We start from the raw sequence: 17,372 nt of genomic DNA, 5'->3' as shown, positions 1-17,372 counted from the left end.
AGGCGATGACCTTACTAATGCTTCTGCCTCGGTATCTCCACTTGGGCCTGGCTCCCACTGAAAGATACATTCGCTACTATTACTATGGCAAGTCGGGACTGGCAGACCATGCTTTGGACACTCCTTCACACAGGATTAGATGGAGGAAAACGAATGTGCTATTTAGGAGTCGTTATAGATCTGAAAGATTATTTTTTGAGTCAGCAATGGCTTTGAAGAATTCTCCCAACCTTAACAAATATGGTTGCATTAATTTGCCAAAAATTTGGGAGATGGTTATCCTAAGAAAAACTCCTGGATAACTGCTGGTGTTTTTTTTTTTTTCCCATTAGAGGGCGCCAAAAATAGGACTTTAGATCTTTTGTAATTATATTGTTTCGCTCACTCACTGTCGCGTTTACATGTGTGTTGTGCTCTGATGATGCTGAGTTGAAAATCAGCGAAATATTAGCGTTAATAAAACATCCTTGTTGATAAAAGTGTGTGTGGTGTTGTTAATACTGTGAAAAATAAGTCATGTATAGATCTGGTTGATGGGTTTGTAAGTAGTGGCAAAATTGTATTTCTTCATAATTTTTGAAAGGTGTTCGGAGATGCCTTTGACATAAGGTATGGGAATCCTATGGGCTTCTTGTCTAGATTGATGTGTGGGGAATTGACTGATGAATTTTTGAGTTGTTTTAAGATTATATCCATTTAGTATGGCTGTATTTTTGATTCTTTCTAGTACCTTGGTTTAGAGATTCTTCAGAAGAGGAGCAGAATTTCTGTGCTCTCGTAACTAGTGATTTAATGATGCCAAATTTCTGAGATGGATGACGAGTGGAAGAATTGTGAATTTAGCGACCTGAAAATGTAGGTTTGCGATAGACAGATGTGTCAATGGAACCGTCTTCTTTTCTTTGAATGTGTAAATCCAGAAAGGAGACACCCTGTGGAGATTCTTTTTCTTGCTAGACCTCCTAGAATTTATGGCTTACCTATTAGCAGCCCGACTTTCAAGTTATGAAGATTCTTATCCAACCTTCTCCGTCCTCACATAGGCCACTCAGCCTCTTCAATCAAAAATTCCACAGAGTTTCATGCAAAAATAAAAGACATTCAACTGTTAAAATCTGACTTGTTAATTACCATATTTTTCGGACGATAAGACACACCCCAAATTTATGAGACGATTTTTAGAAAAAAATATTTTATTATATAAAGATACAAATTCTTACTTAATTTTTATTTATTGTTACAATCATTTGTATTAGCAATATTCAGTTCATCTTCACTCTTGGTACTGTCACCGTTCGTATTACTTTCGTCTGAACAATTGTTGTCACTCCCTTCAAAAACTGCGTCATCTTCGGTACCATCCATCGCATTACTTATCATGCATTTCTTAAATGACTTTATAATTCTCTTCTTTCACAGCTTCCCATGAATTTTTCACCCAGGTACATGCTTCTGAAATTATTGGGCGTTTTTATGAGTCCTGTTGCTGTAACATCATGATTTGGCTTTGCCATCCATTTATTCCACTCTTCCCACATAAAATTTTTGAATGATTTATTAATAGATCCATCCAAGGGTTGTAATTGACTTGTAAGGCCTCCAAGAATGACAGCTAATTCTGTATTCATTTCTTTTAGAAGCTTCTTGGTTGATTCTGTTTTATGCGCTCTGAATTGATCCCACACTAATATTGCGGGCTTTTTAAACAACACACCTGGATGTTTTGCCCATATCTTTTGTATCCATAATTTCATTCCTGTTTTGTCCATCTAGCCTTTATCCTGAACGTGGATAATAATGCCACGAGGAATTTCATCTCTTGGTAACATTTTTCTCTTGAAGATTAACATGGGGGGGGGATAGTTTTGTTCCGTCTGTGCAACAAGCTAAAACTACAGTGTAGTGAGTTTTTTTCGTGACCTGTTGTTTTGATCAGTATTGATTTGGTGCCTTTTGAATCTACTGTTTGATTTGAAGGAACATCAAATGTTAGAGGCACTTCATCCATGTTCGCAATTTGATTAAGCTCAAAGTTAAATTTCCTTCTCGCTTATATGACAAATCTATGGAATTCTATAATTTTAGCTTCATAGTCGTCTGGCATTTTTTTGGGCTAGAGTGGTTTTTGTACGCATGCATAACCCGTGTCTTTTCATAAATCTGAAGCACCAAGATGGTGATCCGGTAAAATCTAAAATTCCATTAGCAGTTGCCCATCGTTTCGCTTCAAAAATTATCATTTTCGTAGAAACAGATATTCCCATGTTTCGATGATTTGTTAACCAATTTTCATTTGTACTTCTAATTCTGCCATTTTTCTAGGTGCGAATGGAATGTTTTCTTGTGTTTACATAGCAGTTTTAATTGTTCCTTTTGTTTTCTCCACTCACAAACCATTTTTTCTGTTGGTGGTGGACCAAAATGTCTTTCTGCTGCTCTGTTTCCATATTGTTTTGCATAATTTATCACATTTAATTTATAACTCATGTTATATGAAATTCTTTTTTATTTTACACTCATTTTTTTCTAATTTTAAGATAAAAATTTTAACGACTTATAAAAATTAATTCAAATGAACCGTACAAAAGCACATATGTTTACACACTAATGACTATTGATGCTCTAAATCAGTGATTCACCCACATGCAGCAAGATAACTTAGGTACCTACCTTCAGTGGCGTACTTACTAATTTTATTAACATATTGCGCCAGTAATTGAGCTTCGGTACAGTGTAAAGATTCGTATTTTAATGTTACCTTCAGACCATATGCACCCCAAATTTCAGTCAATTTTTCTACGTAAAAAGGTGCGTCTTATGGTCCGAAAAATACGAGAGCTTCCACATTGTCTCCATCTTCACTAACATTCCCCATAAAGAAACAGGATTATTAACTCAAAAATTTCAGTCTGATATACTTGAATTATTCAAATTTGTTATTACATCCAGATACTTCACTTGGAAAGGTAAAATTTACAAGCAAGAAGAAGGAATAGCAAAATAGAATTATTAAAACTTATCACTGTGATTGGTACTTGTGTTTTTTTAGTGGCAAAAAAATCTGTACTGCAGGTTTGCAAATAACCTTTTGTGGGAGGGAGCAACATAAAAAAGAATGTCAAAAATGCATATTCAGTGTACTGTTTTTTTATTATTTGAGCTAGGGCCATGGGTATCAAAAATATGTTGTGCGGCACATCGTGGAATAGATACCAACCACAATATCCTATGGTCTGAAACTTGTGTACTCCATTAGTTCCTCCTTCATGTAGGCTTGAGGTTCCACATCATAATTTTAAACACGTATTTAAAGTTAGTGCCAAAGTCTGAACTTAAATTGGATTGACTGCCTTGCAGTTTCAAAAATATGAAAAAGTCTCATTCTAATCACAAATTTTTTAAAAATTATTAATAGTATTACGTTTCCTCAGTTTTATGTATAATATCATGCTGCTCAGAGTGCTTTTAAATTTGTCCATTGTTCTAGTTCTGCTTATATTCTGTTACCACTGATGATGATCTCTAAGTTTCAGATTGAAATATATGGCCTTTTTAATAAATATTTTTCAACCTTGTGTTACTGTGAATTTTAAGAAGCTTATAGCTTCTGTTTCAGCTGTTCCTCCTTCATGTAGGCTTGAGGTTTCACTGTGCAAGAAAAGATAGTAGTGCACTTTATTACTCACATTCAGTATATATATATGCCATCAGTTTAAAAGGTACATTTCTTAGAGCAAGCTGTTCCTTTTAAAGAGTAATCAGATTTATGATATAAATTCTACACTTTATTTATGTTTTAAAAGAAATTTTGAATGATTATATGCAATGAAAGTGAATAATACTTTAGACACTCATTCAGTAGAAGCAAAGGGTAAGTATTAACAGTTCATCCTTTATAATAATAAAGCCAAGCATTTTGCTTTTATTGTTGAAGTACAAATAGAACAGGTTCTGACTAATTAGATTCACTTGTTTATCCTCAAAATTTGCTCAATCCCTTATTAATTTATTGAACAAAACTTCTAGCCAAATCAGTTAGTATCAGCAGATTCACTTGTTTCCAGTGTGCACAAACTAGTAAGTAATCCTACCTGCAAGTAACTCCATATTATACATGGAAAGAATATGTTTAAAAGTTTGATTCTCATTACTGATGTGAGAAATATTTCGTCAACTAAAGAAAATTAGCCAATTTCATGTGAAGGGATGAGATTTTTCATCCTGCTAACAACAAACTGGCATCAAAGTGATATGCAGTCAGGAATAACAAGATTCTTGAGTTCGAATAATTGATACTTGGATTTAGAGGTCATAAAATAAAATGTGTACAGCGATCCCTCAATTAGTGCGCCTAATGCGTTCTTTAAAACAGGCACATTAATCGAATATAATAACCTATCAGGAAATGTATAATTCGTTCCTCAGATTTCTTTTTATAAAATAATTAAAATATGTCTCAGGGCCTAGTTAAAGGAAAACCATGAAGCTGAAAGACAAAACATATTCAGAATATAAATTTATTATTCTGCTTCTTAACAAAGAATTGAGCTAACGTAGTTTGGCAGGCATTCTGTTTCTCTTTTTCATACAACTGACGGTATGGCCCTATTGCCTCTTCTGCAAATTTCACTGGTTCTCTCTTCACCAGGGTCAGTTTTTAAGCATTGCTGCTTAAAAACTTTGATTGTACGAAAACTATTTTCAAATTGTTTCTGTGAAACCTCTTTGGGCTTGTCAGTGATTAAATTTTCTTCAGGATCTTCCTGTTTTGTGGCTAATTTAGCAGGTCGGAATCACTCGACTTCTCAGAATAAGATTTAATTAACTTAGATTCATTTGAAAAGTCTCTAAAATCATTTGCACAATGTGGAAGAATGTGCTTCCAAATGGCTCGCATATTGCTAGCAGTAATTTTATTCGACTTTATAATCAGGCTGAAATTTCTCTGATTTGGCTGGAAAAGTCTTGAAGGCATTTGAACATTAGAACTCTCAAATCACCCAGCACTAACGTGGAATTCTTCTTCTTTTCCATCATTGATAACCCTTTCTTTCCAGGTTACAAAGAGCCAACGCTTTTGATTTAATAAGGCCAGTGTTTAACGGGATCTCTTTTTGGTTACAATCTTCGATCTATGTAAAAAAGAAGTCTCTAATTCGATCATTATAATACTTTGATTTTGAGTGCATTCATGGTGAACTTGAAGCAGCCTCACCCAAAAATGGGTGAATCAACTACTTTGTATTCTTGTCCTATTTTTGTTCTGGACTCACCTTGTTCATTTTCTTTATTATTTCAAGTTTTTCTTCCAGTGAGATTAATCATTTTCACACTTCTATTTTTTGCTCACTAATTCTTTTACTCATGATTAAAGGTTAGGAAAATAATTTAAAATAAAAAAGTAAGGAAATCAATTGCACGGGATATGATCAGCAAAATGCTATGTAAAGCAGACGACTTAAATTTTGGCAGTAATTGGGAACATAGTGTAGTATGCCATTAAAAAATAACTTTGTAAAATGTTTCAAATCAGTAACTAAATTATTTCATCCTGGTGAGTGATTTTTTAAATAGTTAGATTTTAAAAATTTTTGATCTATACATTTTTTATGGCTAACATTTATTTTTAAGATGTATATAGGCACACTAATCAAATTTGAGTATCAAAAAAAAAATCTTGCATTAATCGAGGGATTGCTGTATTGGAAGGTTCCTGGACACAATCAGTTAGGATTGTGTGCTAGTATACTATCTTTCCATCCCATATAACACTTCTTGCAGGTCATTAAAAGAACAAAATTACACCATCTAAATCAGGGTTTCCCAAACTATGTTCCACGAAAAATTATCAAAATTGATATGAGCCTGGGATGGTTTTAAATGCTGTGACAAGTTCAAACATGTTCGAAAATCAGGCACTCTTCACTTTTTGTTGGATTGTGCTATTAAGACCAGCACGTGCCAGCTGCAATTGTCGACACCTCCAAGCGCAAGTGAAGTATGGAGGTATCTATTCTAGGAGATGTGTGGTCACAAGCAAGGTCAATGCGATGTGCTGCGGCCTGGCATGCCTGTAATGAGTGCCGTCGCATTTTTGTGATGCGATACAGCTTGCTTCGCCAATAGTGTGCCCTTTCATTGAATGCGATGATGCTCGACTCTAACCAAGATGTTCCGTTATAGGAAAAGTTTGAGAAACGCTGATCTAGATTATTGTGAATAAGATATTTTCCTTATGCTGACAAAATAACACAGCTCACTTTGCATGCATAAAATTTAAAGGAGAACTGGTCTTCATATTTTAAGACAAGAATAATGACCTCTCAGGTTTCAAATTCACAGAATATACCATTTTTTCCCCCTCTTGAAATACCAAAAGCCATTTCTCACAAAAATAAGAACTTTTTATTACTTAGCTAATAATAAAAACTCAACATTTTTATTATAAGTATCTGAATTATGGATGTGTTGTTGTTGTAGAATTTTAGCTAGATGTTTTGACAGGAAATACGTTGGAGAATTGATTCCATCCACTATTGGGCGTAATAGTGGATTAGTTGTTCCTACAACTTTAAGAACAACAAAGACGGATGACAGTGCTGTTCCTTTTGTCCGCCTTAAGTATGATGATTTCTTTGTTCTTTAAGTTGTAGGAACAACCAATCCACTATTATGCCCAATAGTGCTTCTTGTGCCCAATATTATGCCCAATAGTGCCCAATGCTTCTCTACAACCAACCACATTATTGAATGGAATAAAAGTCTTATGCCATATATAGAAGAAAACTACCGTTCCAGAATCTTCAAAGAAGCTGCTACAGTTGCTCGTTCCACAAATAACCTCAACAAGAACCAGGGTTTGATTCTGCCAGATATATGGAAGACTTTAATCAGATCACTAAACACACAGGAAATGAACTTCAGTGCAAACTACAAAATGCGTCTCAACAAGTAAATATTTTTTCCGCAACACGTATTGTTTCACGAGCACTACTATTTTGTTATTGAAATAGAATTGTCAGTTAACATATAGCTTGTCATTTTCGTTTCTTTGCTTTCATGATTGTACCCTGGATTGAAGCCGACGAAACTAGTTGGTAATTAAATTAGTTATTCACCTACATTTGACCAATATCTAAATAATAGTTAATTTTCGTTAATGTACATAAATTATTTTTTTTTGTTATATAATATAAGCCGACCACATTAGCTAAGATTTTATGATTCAGCTTTATACTTTCATTATTTCACTGAAATAATGCCATTTATTTCTTGATTTGGTGTCTATTACAGTTTTAAATTAGTAGTTTAGAAGAGATGTATTAAGAATTACATAAAAAAAAAAAAAAACTTTTTTTTTGACACACTATCAACCACAGTGTTTCTACATCTTGAATTTTCAGAAAGCAAGTTAATTACATTGACATGGAAGATTAACAATAAAGCTTAGCTTTCATTATTTATGCAGCTACCTCTTTTTATATTTGAAATTGGGTAGTGACCCTTGCCATAATGCATAGCATTATGGGATACTAAGGCAAATGATGTGAAGTCTTTAATCTCTGTATACAAGTATGTTGCTCAGTCCTGAAATTTCTTCACATGCAAACTTTGTTTGCTTACACTCGGATAAAGGACTAAACCAAAAATATAATATTTCTTGCCATCTTTAATTTATTGTATAACCAAGTGGAAAAACTTTCAGCATGCTTGTGTTAAAGTTATTAATAGAGGCTAAAAATACATATTACTACATAACAATGTATATTCGAGTTAGTTGTGAGAAATGGTATTTATGGTAAACTTTAGCATATACAAGTAAGTTTCATTGTAAACTAAATTAAATAATTTCTAAACCAATGTATGTGTTGTTTCTTTGATTATTACCTAAAGATTGCATAAGTTAAATTAGGAACTCACTGTTACTCTGATACATAAATAAATAAAAGCAATTTGGTCATCTGTAAAGAATGATATACATGTAATCCTATATTTGTTGCTTTTTTTGCTATTAGCTACCTCTAGAAGAATTCCATTACATGACAAGAATATTATATACAGCTCCTTCGAATGGAATATGGGGTGAGCATGAAATTGATTATGCTCTAATTATGCAAAAAGATGTAAACATTAATCCTAATCCAAATGAGGTTAAAGATTATTGCTATGTTCCAAAGAAAGACCTACAGAATTTTTTAGGTAAGTGAATTTTATTTATCTAGAACAACAAATTATATGCACTCACGATTTTTTTTCCTTCTGTAAATACCTGACAAATAGTACAGTAATGAACTGTTACATAATATAATTTTATACACTATCTCCTGGAAAAATTCTGTAAAACAAATGTGAGAAGCAAAAAAGTTATTCTTAAGCAACTTCTTGGATGAATAATTCCATGCAAAAAGAGTCAAAGTTGGATAACTGGAAGGATACCTCCACGTAACCTTTTAAGGAAAGTGGAGAACCAACCAGCACTTCTGACCTAATGTCCAGTTTTCACATTTATATGTTCTCTATTAGTAACTATCTACCTGCATACTGAATGAATAAAAATGGGCTGATCATTTGGGAATTAATTGACCAAATTGCATTCAATATTTTTTTTTCTGTTTTATGCAAATACGATGGTGTCCCCTGGGTAAACAAGGCCTGTACTGTTTTTGTCAGGAAGTCGGAGTTGAACAGTAAGCTACTCAAACAAACTTGGTGTCAGTAGAATTCAAGAAGTACCATGTTAATATAACTAGTGTTATTCTTCATCATCAAATTCCTGACATGTACCCTCAAGGGGTGTACAGAATATGATAGCACTACATGAAAAATTTACATCATTACTAACTTCCTATCTACAATTTTCCTCCAAATCAGTCTGTTACTTGTCAAGACTCCAATATTATCAGATCTTATATTTCTATCGTCTATAGCACATTGTGCCATATCAATCCACCTATATCTGGGTCTTCCCCTGGGTCGTTTTCCTGCCAACCTGTCAGAGAACACTTGTTTTGCTAATCTTTCCTTGCCCATTCTATTTAAGTGACCATACCATACCACTTGAGATTAGCTCTGCTAACGCATTCCTGGATGCTGACAATGTCAAGTTCTTTCCTAATATCCTCATTTTTAATATGATGTTGCCATTGATGTCATCTGTTCATGCCTCTAATCTTTCTCAGGACTCTCATATCTGCGGTCTCTAGTCTTTGGTCAAGTGTTTTACTTCTGACTCAGCTCTAAGATCCATAAGTTAAAACTGGTTTGAACACTGTCTTGTATATAGCTAATTTAGTGTTCCGACTAATTTCTCTCTTATTCCATATGAATTCCTGCCATACCACCTTTGTTGATTCTGTTGTCTATTTCTATTTTTTAATTTACCATCTTCACTAAAAATCTGAAATGTTTTACTTGTTCCACAGGTTCTACACTCACAACACAGTTGACATTTTCAATGATTCTGCCTACTTTCATTGTCTTTGTGTTTTTATTGCTGACCTTCATACCATATCTATTACAACAGTTATTCAATTTAGTCAGGGAATCTTGCAAATTTGTTTAGAAGTATAACATCGTCTGCATAAAGCAAAGAGCTGACATTAACATCTCCAATTTTGATATCATGTTTAATACCACTTTCCTTCATAATGTGATCCATATAGATCATGAATAACAGATGGGATAATGTACATCATTGTCTCACATAAGATTTCACATTAAACCATCTTCCTGTATTTCCTTCAATTCTAACTGCTGACTTACAACTCAAATAAAGACTAGGTATTGCTTGATATAATGCCCCATTGACACCATATAACTGTAGTTAGTGTATTGAATAGCTTCTCTCTTGGTACCTTGTCATATACCTTTTCCAGATCGACAAAACTTAAATACAGATCTTTGTTATGTTCCCATGATTTCTCATATATTTGTCATAAAGTGAAGATCTGTTTCTGACAGCCTCTATTTGGCCTGAATCCAGCTTGTTCTTCCACAATTCTTCTCAACCATTTTTCAAGTACACTTGCATAGATCTTGCCAGGAGCACTCAGTAGGGAAATCTCTCTGTAATTCTCACATTGAATTTTATTTCTCTTTTTATATATGGGTACTATGAGAGCTCTACTCCAATCATTGGGAATTCGTCCCTCTGTCCAGGCTTTCTGAACTATGCAGTGCAGCCACTGTAAGACTTTTATACCACCATACTTCAGCATTTCTGATCGAATATCATCTACTCCTGCTACCTTTGATGGCTTTTTCTACTTCAAGTTTGGATATGTATTCCTGACTGTATGCCTGTTGAGCGTTTTTTACCACTGTGCTATCACTGCTTGTTTCATTTAGCAATTTTTTGAAGTAATTACTCCATACTACAAGGATATCTTTTTCTCCTGTTTTCATGTCACCTTTATCATCTCTAACTCCTTTTACAGCACTCTTTCCTCCATTTCTAAGCTTCTTCAACAACCTTGAATATCTTATCACCTTCTTGATATTTATTTTCTATGTTCTTGCCAAAGTCCTGCCATGACTTTTGTTTAGCTTTCTTACATTTGTCTCTGTATTCTCTAAGAGCACAAGCTGACTTATTTGCTAGGAACTTTTGATATGCTTTCTTCTTTTCCTTCACTGCCTCTTTAACTTCCTGTGTCTGCCATGGAATTCTAATTTTTCTATCCTTGCAGACAACTTCACCATGCCTCTCTAGCTGAATCAATCAGGGTTTTCTTCAATAATCTTTGTGTATTTTAGTCTACAGTTCACATCTAAGAGCTGCTCAACTTTTTTTCGCTTTAAAACTTTCTTACATGTTATTCTTTTCAATATGAAATTCAATTTTATCCTGCTCAAGACTAAATAGTGATCACTTCCAATTTCAAATCCTCTGTACACTCTGGTGTCCAGCACCAGGAAGAAGACATCACTATCAACAATACGCAGTCAATGAGACTTTTCTTATTCCTTGCTTCTTCTCTCCATGTGAATTTGTGCACATTTTTATGTTGGAACATGGTGTTAGTAATAACCATTCCATGTCCTGAGTAGAAATCCAACAGGCATTTGCCATTATTATTAGCTTTGCTCTTTTCTCCAAATATTTTTGTATGTCTGACAATCATTTCCTACTCTGCTATTTAGATCCCCAACAAGGACCAACTTTTCCTTTTTCATTGTGTCAGTTGTTTTTTTCTAAAGCATCAAAAAATTCCTCTACTTCTACCTTAGTAGAACCTTCTGTGGGACCATAGGCACAAATAAGTCTCATTGTCCAATTCCCCATTCTGATATTAGCCCACATCACTCTTCTTGAGACTGCCTGCCATTCAAGAAGATTAGCCTCATATTTTGTGTTGAATACTATGGCTACTCCTTCATTTCCTGAATATAACATTTTCTATTTATTGCTCAGAAAGATCTCACCAGTTTTTGTCTTTTTTGTTTCAGTCACCCCTATTATGTCGATCTGGTACTTATCTAATTCCTCAGCTAGCTCCATTTCTTTGCCATTCAGGCTTCTTTTGTTGATAATACCAATCTGGTGATGTTGAGTTGGGGTGTGTTTTCAGATTTGTTCCAGTAGCCGACTTTTTGCTGTTCGCCCTGGTTCCCTGGCGTAAATAACGGGGGCCTTGTTTAACGGGCCAGCCGGCATGAAATTTTGTCATGTTGCACCATCATTTTGTATATTGGTTTAAGCCAGTAAGAATACAATTTGGTTGGCTAAATCCCAAATTGCCAGCCCATCTTCGTTCGTTCGGTATCCAAGTAGATACCCAATAGGGTGCACCACGAGAAGGTGAGGATTGAACATTTGGTCAGAATCCCTGGTCCGTTCTCCGAATTCCTTTAAACGCAATGTGGAGGTCTCCTCTCAGTTATACAGCTTTGACCCTAAGCACCCCAGTGTTATCCTTGTACATAATAAATATTATGAAATTTCTGATTTGTACCCTCAGGGTGTGTACAGGTATATGGCAGTACTATATGAAAAAGTTACACCATTACTAACTTCCGACCAATTTTCCTCTAAATTAATCTGTCAAGACTCCAACAATATCAGATCTTATACTTCTGTTGTTTAAGGAACTTTTTATTGTATCAATCCATCTTGGACTTAATTTGGGTCTTTTTCCTGCCAAAGAACACTTGTTTTGCCAATCTTTCCCCTCCCATTCTATTTAAGTGACCATACCATCTGAGATTAGGTTTAGTAATGCATTCCCGAATGCTAACAATGGCAAGTGATTATTATTAAGAGAGACCTCCAGAGAGTCAGGGACTCATCAAGGGAGGCCACATACTGCATGCACACACAACATCCAATGGCAGTCCATTCCAATCTAGCCCTCATCTCTTCTTTGCAGCATTCATTCTCACCTTCCAAGGATGTCCTATTGTCCTTTCATAAAATGAAAAATTCCATCAACTGAAATCCTGTATGATCCTTACAAACTTCAGAAAGTCTCAATGATATCATCTCCTGTTTGCTAGTATCTGCAATCTACAAATTCTCAATCTGTCTTCATAATCATTATTTCACAATCCAGATCTCATTTTTAACTCTCAAGGCCTTGTGAAGAGACTAAATGACATCCTTATCTTTGCATGTGAAAGTTCATTTCAGCATTGCACTTGGAGTCTTTGCTATGTGTCCCCTGAACTTCAACTTCCTAATCTACAAATACTCAAGATCCCTAGCCTGATCAGTTTCTTCCAGCATAATCCCACCAATATAATCACACCATAGAGCATTACTTTACTGAGATCCATTTTCCCATGCCCACAATTCCATCCTAGTCAAAGTAGCAGGATCCCTGATTATCCTACCTATCTTTGCATCATTAGCAAATAGCTGTATGTCGCCTGTCAAATCCTTCCCAATTTCATTAATGTACAGATCCTTGTGATACATAACTTGTAAATCTGCAAGTTTTAAGGTAACCAGTGGTCTTATATGATTCAAAACACTGTAGATATTATATGTATTTCTAACACTAGACCTCAAAAATGAAAAAGAAATTCATGTTTATTTATAGGTATAACACTTCATGCATTCATTAGTGTCTATACACTAATGAATGAATATAGTTATAAAATTTGTATTTTATGCAGTTAGAATTAATGCTACATCTACACATTTGTTTATATTTCTCTTGACAGTGAATTGCACCATGATGAGTATTCTGTTAGTGTAAGTTTAAATTTATCAAACTTTTTCAAATAGATTTGTGTATATTTTATGGTAGTAAATGATAAAATAGACTAGTATCTAGATATATTTTATACATTCATGACATGCTTAATTTTTTTTCGATATTTCTGTTGTGCAGTTCATCTGAGAGTTTTTTTTTAAATTGTTGCAAATCTCCAATATATTTATTGAAAAAAAAATTTGTTTATTTCAAGGGTGAACTGTATTTCTATTTTAGAGAATACTAAATAATGATCTGAAAAAATTTCACATCCTCTGTAAACATGTACATCTCTCACACATTACTAATTTCTGATTAGTAATGATATAATCAATTTTATAGATCTTGTTCCTGTGCCATTCCAAGTATATATATATTTTTTTTTTATGCAGTTTTTTGGGGTGCTTAAGGGTCAAAGCTGTATAACTGAGAGGAGACCTACACATAGCCTTTAGGTCCTGGTCGATTCTCAGCATTCCTTTAATGTCCAATCCTCATTTAATGTCCTTCTCGTGGTGCACCCTGTTGGGTATCTACTTGGATACTGAACGAACGAGGATGGGCTGGAAATTTGGGATTTAGCCGACCAAATTGTATTCTTATTGGTTAAACCAAAATTAAAAATGATGGTACGACATGACAAAATCTCATGCCGGCTGGGGCGTCACCCGGTTAAACAAGGCCCCCGTTATTTTCGCCAGGGAACCAGGGCGAACAGCGAAAAGTCAGCTACTGGAACAGATATGAAAACAAACACCAACTCAACATCACCAGAGTTAAAGATCGGTACTATCAACGTAAGAAGCCTGAATGCAAAGAAATGGAGCTAGCTGAGGAATTAGATAAGTATCAGATCGACATAATCGGGGTGACTGAAACAAAAGACCAAAACTGGTGAGATCTTTCTTAGCAATAAATATAAAATGTTATATTCAGGCAATGACAATCAAGGAAAAAAGGAGTAGCCATAGTATTCAACACAAAACACGAGGCTAATCATCTTGAATTCAGTGGCAAACTCTGAAGAAAACATTGATTGATTCTGCCAGAGAAGCATGTGGTGAGGTTGTCTGTAAGGATAAAAAAAATCAGAGCTCCCTTGTGGACACAGGAAGTTAAAGAGGCAGTGAAGGAAAAGAAGAAAGCATATCAAAAGTTCCTGTCAAATAAGTCAGCTTGTGCTCTTAGAGAATATAGAGACAAATGCAAGAATGCTAAACACCGTGTAAAACTAGCTAAACAAAAGTCATGGGAGGACTTTGGCAAGAATATGGCAAAATATTCTGGAGGTTGTTGAAGAAGCTTAGGAATGGAGGAAAGTGTGTTGTAAAAGGAGTTAGAGATGATAAAGGTGACATGAAAAAAAGGGAGAAAAAGATATCCTTGAAGTATGGAGTAATTACTTTGAAAAACTTCTAAATGAAACAAGCAGTGATGACAGCACTGTGCTAAAAAACACTGACCAGGCATGCAGTCAGGAATACATATCCATACTTGAAATATGGAAAGGCAGCAGGAGTAGATGATATTCGACCAGAAATGCTGAAGTATGGTGGTATTAGAGTCTTACAGTGGCTTCACTGCATAGTTCAGAAGGCCTGGACAGAGGGACGAATTCCCGATGATTGGAGTAGAGCTCTCATAGTACCCATATATAAAAAGGGAAATAAAACTGCATGTGAGAATTACAGAGGTATTTCCCTACTGAGCGTTCCTGGCAAGATCTATGCAAGTATACTTGAGAAACGGTTGTGGAAGAGAAGCTTGGCGAAGAACAAGCTGGATTCATGCCAAATAGAGGCTGTCAGGATCAATCTTCACTTTACGACAAATGGTCGAGAAAGCATGGGAATATAACAAAGATCTGTATTTAAGTTTTGTCAATTTGGAAAAGGCATATGACAAGGTACCAAGAGAGAAGCTATTCAGTACACTAACTACAGTTATATGGTGTCAATGGGGCATTATATCAAGCACTACTTAGTCTTTATTTGAGTTGTAAGTCAGAAGTTAGTTTAATGTTAAATCAGGTGTGAGACAAGGATGTACATTATCCCCTGTATTATTCATTATCTATATGGATCACATTATGAAGGAAAGTGGTATTAAACATGATATAAAAATCATTGAAAATGTCAACTGTGTTGTGAATGGAGAACCTGTGGAACAAGTAAAACATTTCAACTATTTAGGCACGATTTTTACTGAAGATGGTAAATTAAATATAGAAATAGACAACAGAATCAGCAAAGCTGGTGTGGTGGGAAGTCAATTGAATAATTTCATATGGAATAAGAGAGAAATTAGTCGGAACACTAAATTAGCTGTATACAAGACAGTGTTCAAACCAGTTTTTAACTTATGGATCTGAGAGCTGGGTCAGAAGTAAAACACTTGACCAAAGACTAGAGACCACAGATATGAGAGTCCTGAGAAAGATTATAGGCGTGAACAGATGGCATCATCATGTTAAAAACGATTATATTAGGAAAGAACTTGACATTGTCAGCATCCAGGAATGCGTTAGCAGAGCTAATCTCAGGTGGTATGGTCACTTAAACAGAATGGGCGAGGAAAGATTATCAAAACAAGTGTTCTCTGCCAGGTTGTCAGCAAAACGACCCAGAGGAAGACCAAGATATAGGTGAATTGATACTGTACAAAGTGCCTTAGACGATAGAAATATAAGATCTGATAATGTTGGAGGAAAATTGTAGATAGGAAATTAATAATGATGTAAATTTTTCATGTAGTACTATCATATCCTGTACACCCCTTGAGGGTACATAGCAGGAATTTGATGATGTTTTTTTTTTTTGAAACAAAATGATTAGTTATTTACTTGTTTGTTTCTGATATTCCTAGAATTCATGTACAGACATAATAATCTATCTGCATGTTCTTTTGTATATACTCTTATATGCAGATCTCTATGCTTCTCTAGTGCCTTATACATGTAGACATATTTTGCATATCCTTGATGGGTCCGAACTGGATGAAATCATTCTCTGCTTGTAATCATTTCCATGATAATGCCTTTTCCCATCATTAATAGTTATATAACACTGTCACTCTTACACTCATATTCTCACCATTCCTCCCATTATAATTTACCGTATAATGAAAACTAACCCTAATATCCCATGTCCACTTATAATGCGATCCGTTAATCTTGTTCCCTGACATTATAAATAAAACAATACAAATTAATGAAAGAAATATTTATTTTAAAACAAAATGTTGAAATCCTTTAAATTCTTCATCTTTTGAGTCATCAAACATTTCATTTATAAATTCATCTGTAGGCATTGCGTCATCATGCTCTCCATTTTGTTGTGTGTTATCCTCGCCTTTGTATATGGCATCATCTTTGGATCCATGTTCAGGCTAGGTTTGTTTAACGAATAATATTTAAAATGAACCGTGGTTAAACCGATATTAGCACTACTTACATTACTGGCTTTATGCACAGATACGATGTGCGCTTGGTCGCTGAATGCGAGTGGGTCAAGTAGATTTGGTTGCATAGGCAGTATATATTGTGTGTGGAAGTCTAATAAGATGTTATATTTTCCAAGATCTGCATATAATGTGAACCCTTAACTTTAGACCATAAATTTTTCACATTATACCCGATAATATACGGTAGTTTTTCCTGACTTTCTGTGTTTGGTCTCGTACTACTTTAGTTTTTGAAGTGTAGACCCATCCTTCTTATACAAATTCAAACTTCCCTCAAACTCGCATCCATTCCTTCTACATATCAAATCAAAGTTCTTTCCTAATATCCTTAATGTGATACTGCCATCTGTTCAATCCACTAATCTTTCTCAGAACTTATGAACAGACTTGGGGACCTCTAATATAAGTGTTTTATTTCTAACCCAGCTCTCAGATCCATAAGTTCGAACTAATTTTAACACCATCTTGTATACAGGTATAGTCTGCCCACAGTTGAGAGAACTGTAGCTGGTAGAGGGCCAAGAAAAGAATAAGAGATGTATGAATTCATCACCAACATGTGAAATCACATGCTTTATACATAAAATTATAACTGTTATAAAAGCAAAATATTTACCACTTTAAAAACTAGAATGTTCATAAAAGAAAAGCTAATTTTTTGATGTGTGATAACATCACATGAAATGGATTCACCTTCTTCTGCCATGCACAGAA

At 34.7% G+C, this 17,372-nt stretch overlaps 1 protein-coding gene across 2 annotated transcripts in view; it reads left to right on the top strand.

Moving 5' to 3' along the window:
* Positions 1-17,372, top strand: part of Idi (Isopentenyl-diphosphate delta isomerase) — an 81,183-nt gene that overhangs the window by 54,091 nt on the left and 9,720 nt on the right. For both annotated transcript variants that reach the window (XM_090411858.1, XM_090411859.1), the window contains exon 5: positions 8,016-8,199. In XM_090411858.1, coding sequence (XP_090267984.1) covers positions 8,016-8,199 — 184 coding nt within the window. The remainder of the gene's footprint in view (positions 1-8,015; positions 8,200-17,372) is intronic.

Source organism: Typopeltis vanoorti, chromosome 22 (assembly GCF_054136105.1).
Source record: "Typopeltis vanoorti isolate ZY-2024b chromosome 22, IOZ_Tvanoo_1.0, whole genome shotgun sequence".
Lineage (NCBI taxonomy): Eukaryota > Metazoa > Arthropoda > Arachnida > Uropygi > Thelyphonidae > Typopeltis > Typopeltis vanoorti.
The sequence above is the reverse complement of the archived record's forward strand: the minus strand, read 5'-3'. Positions and strand labels throughout refer to the sequence as shown.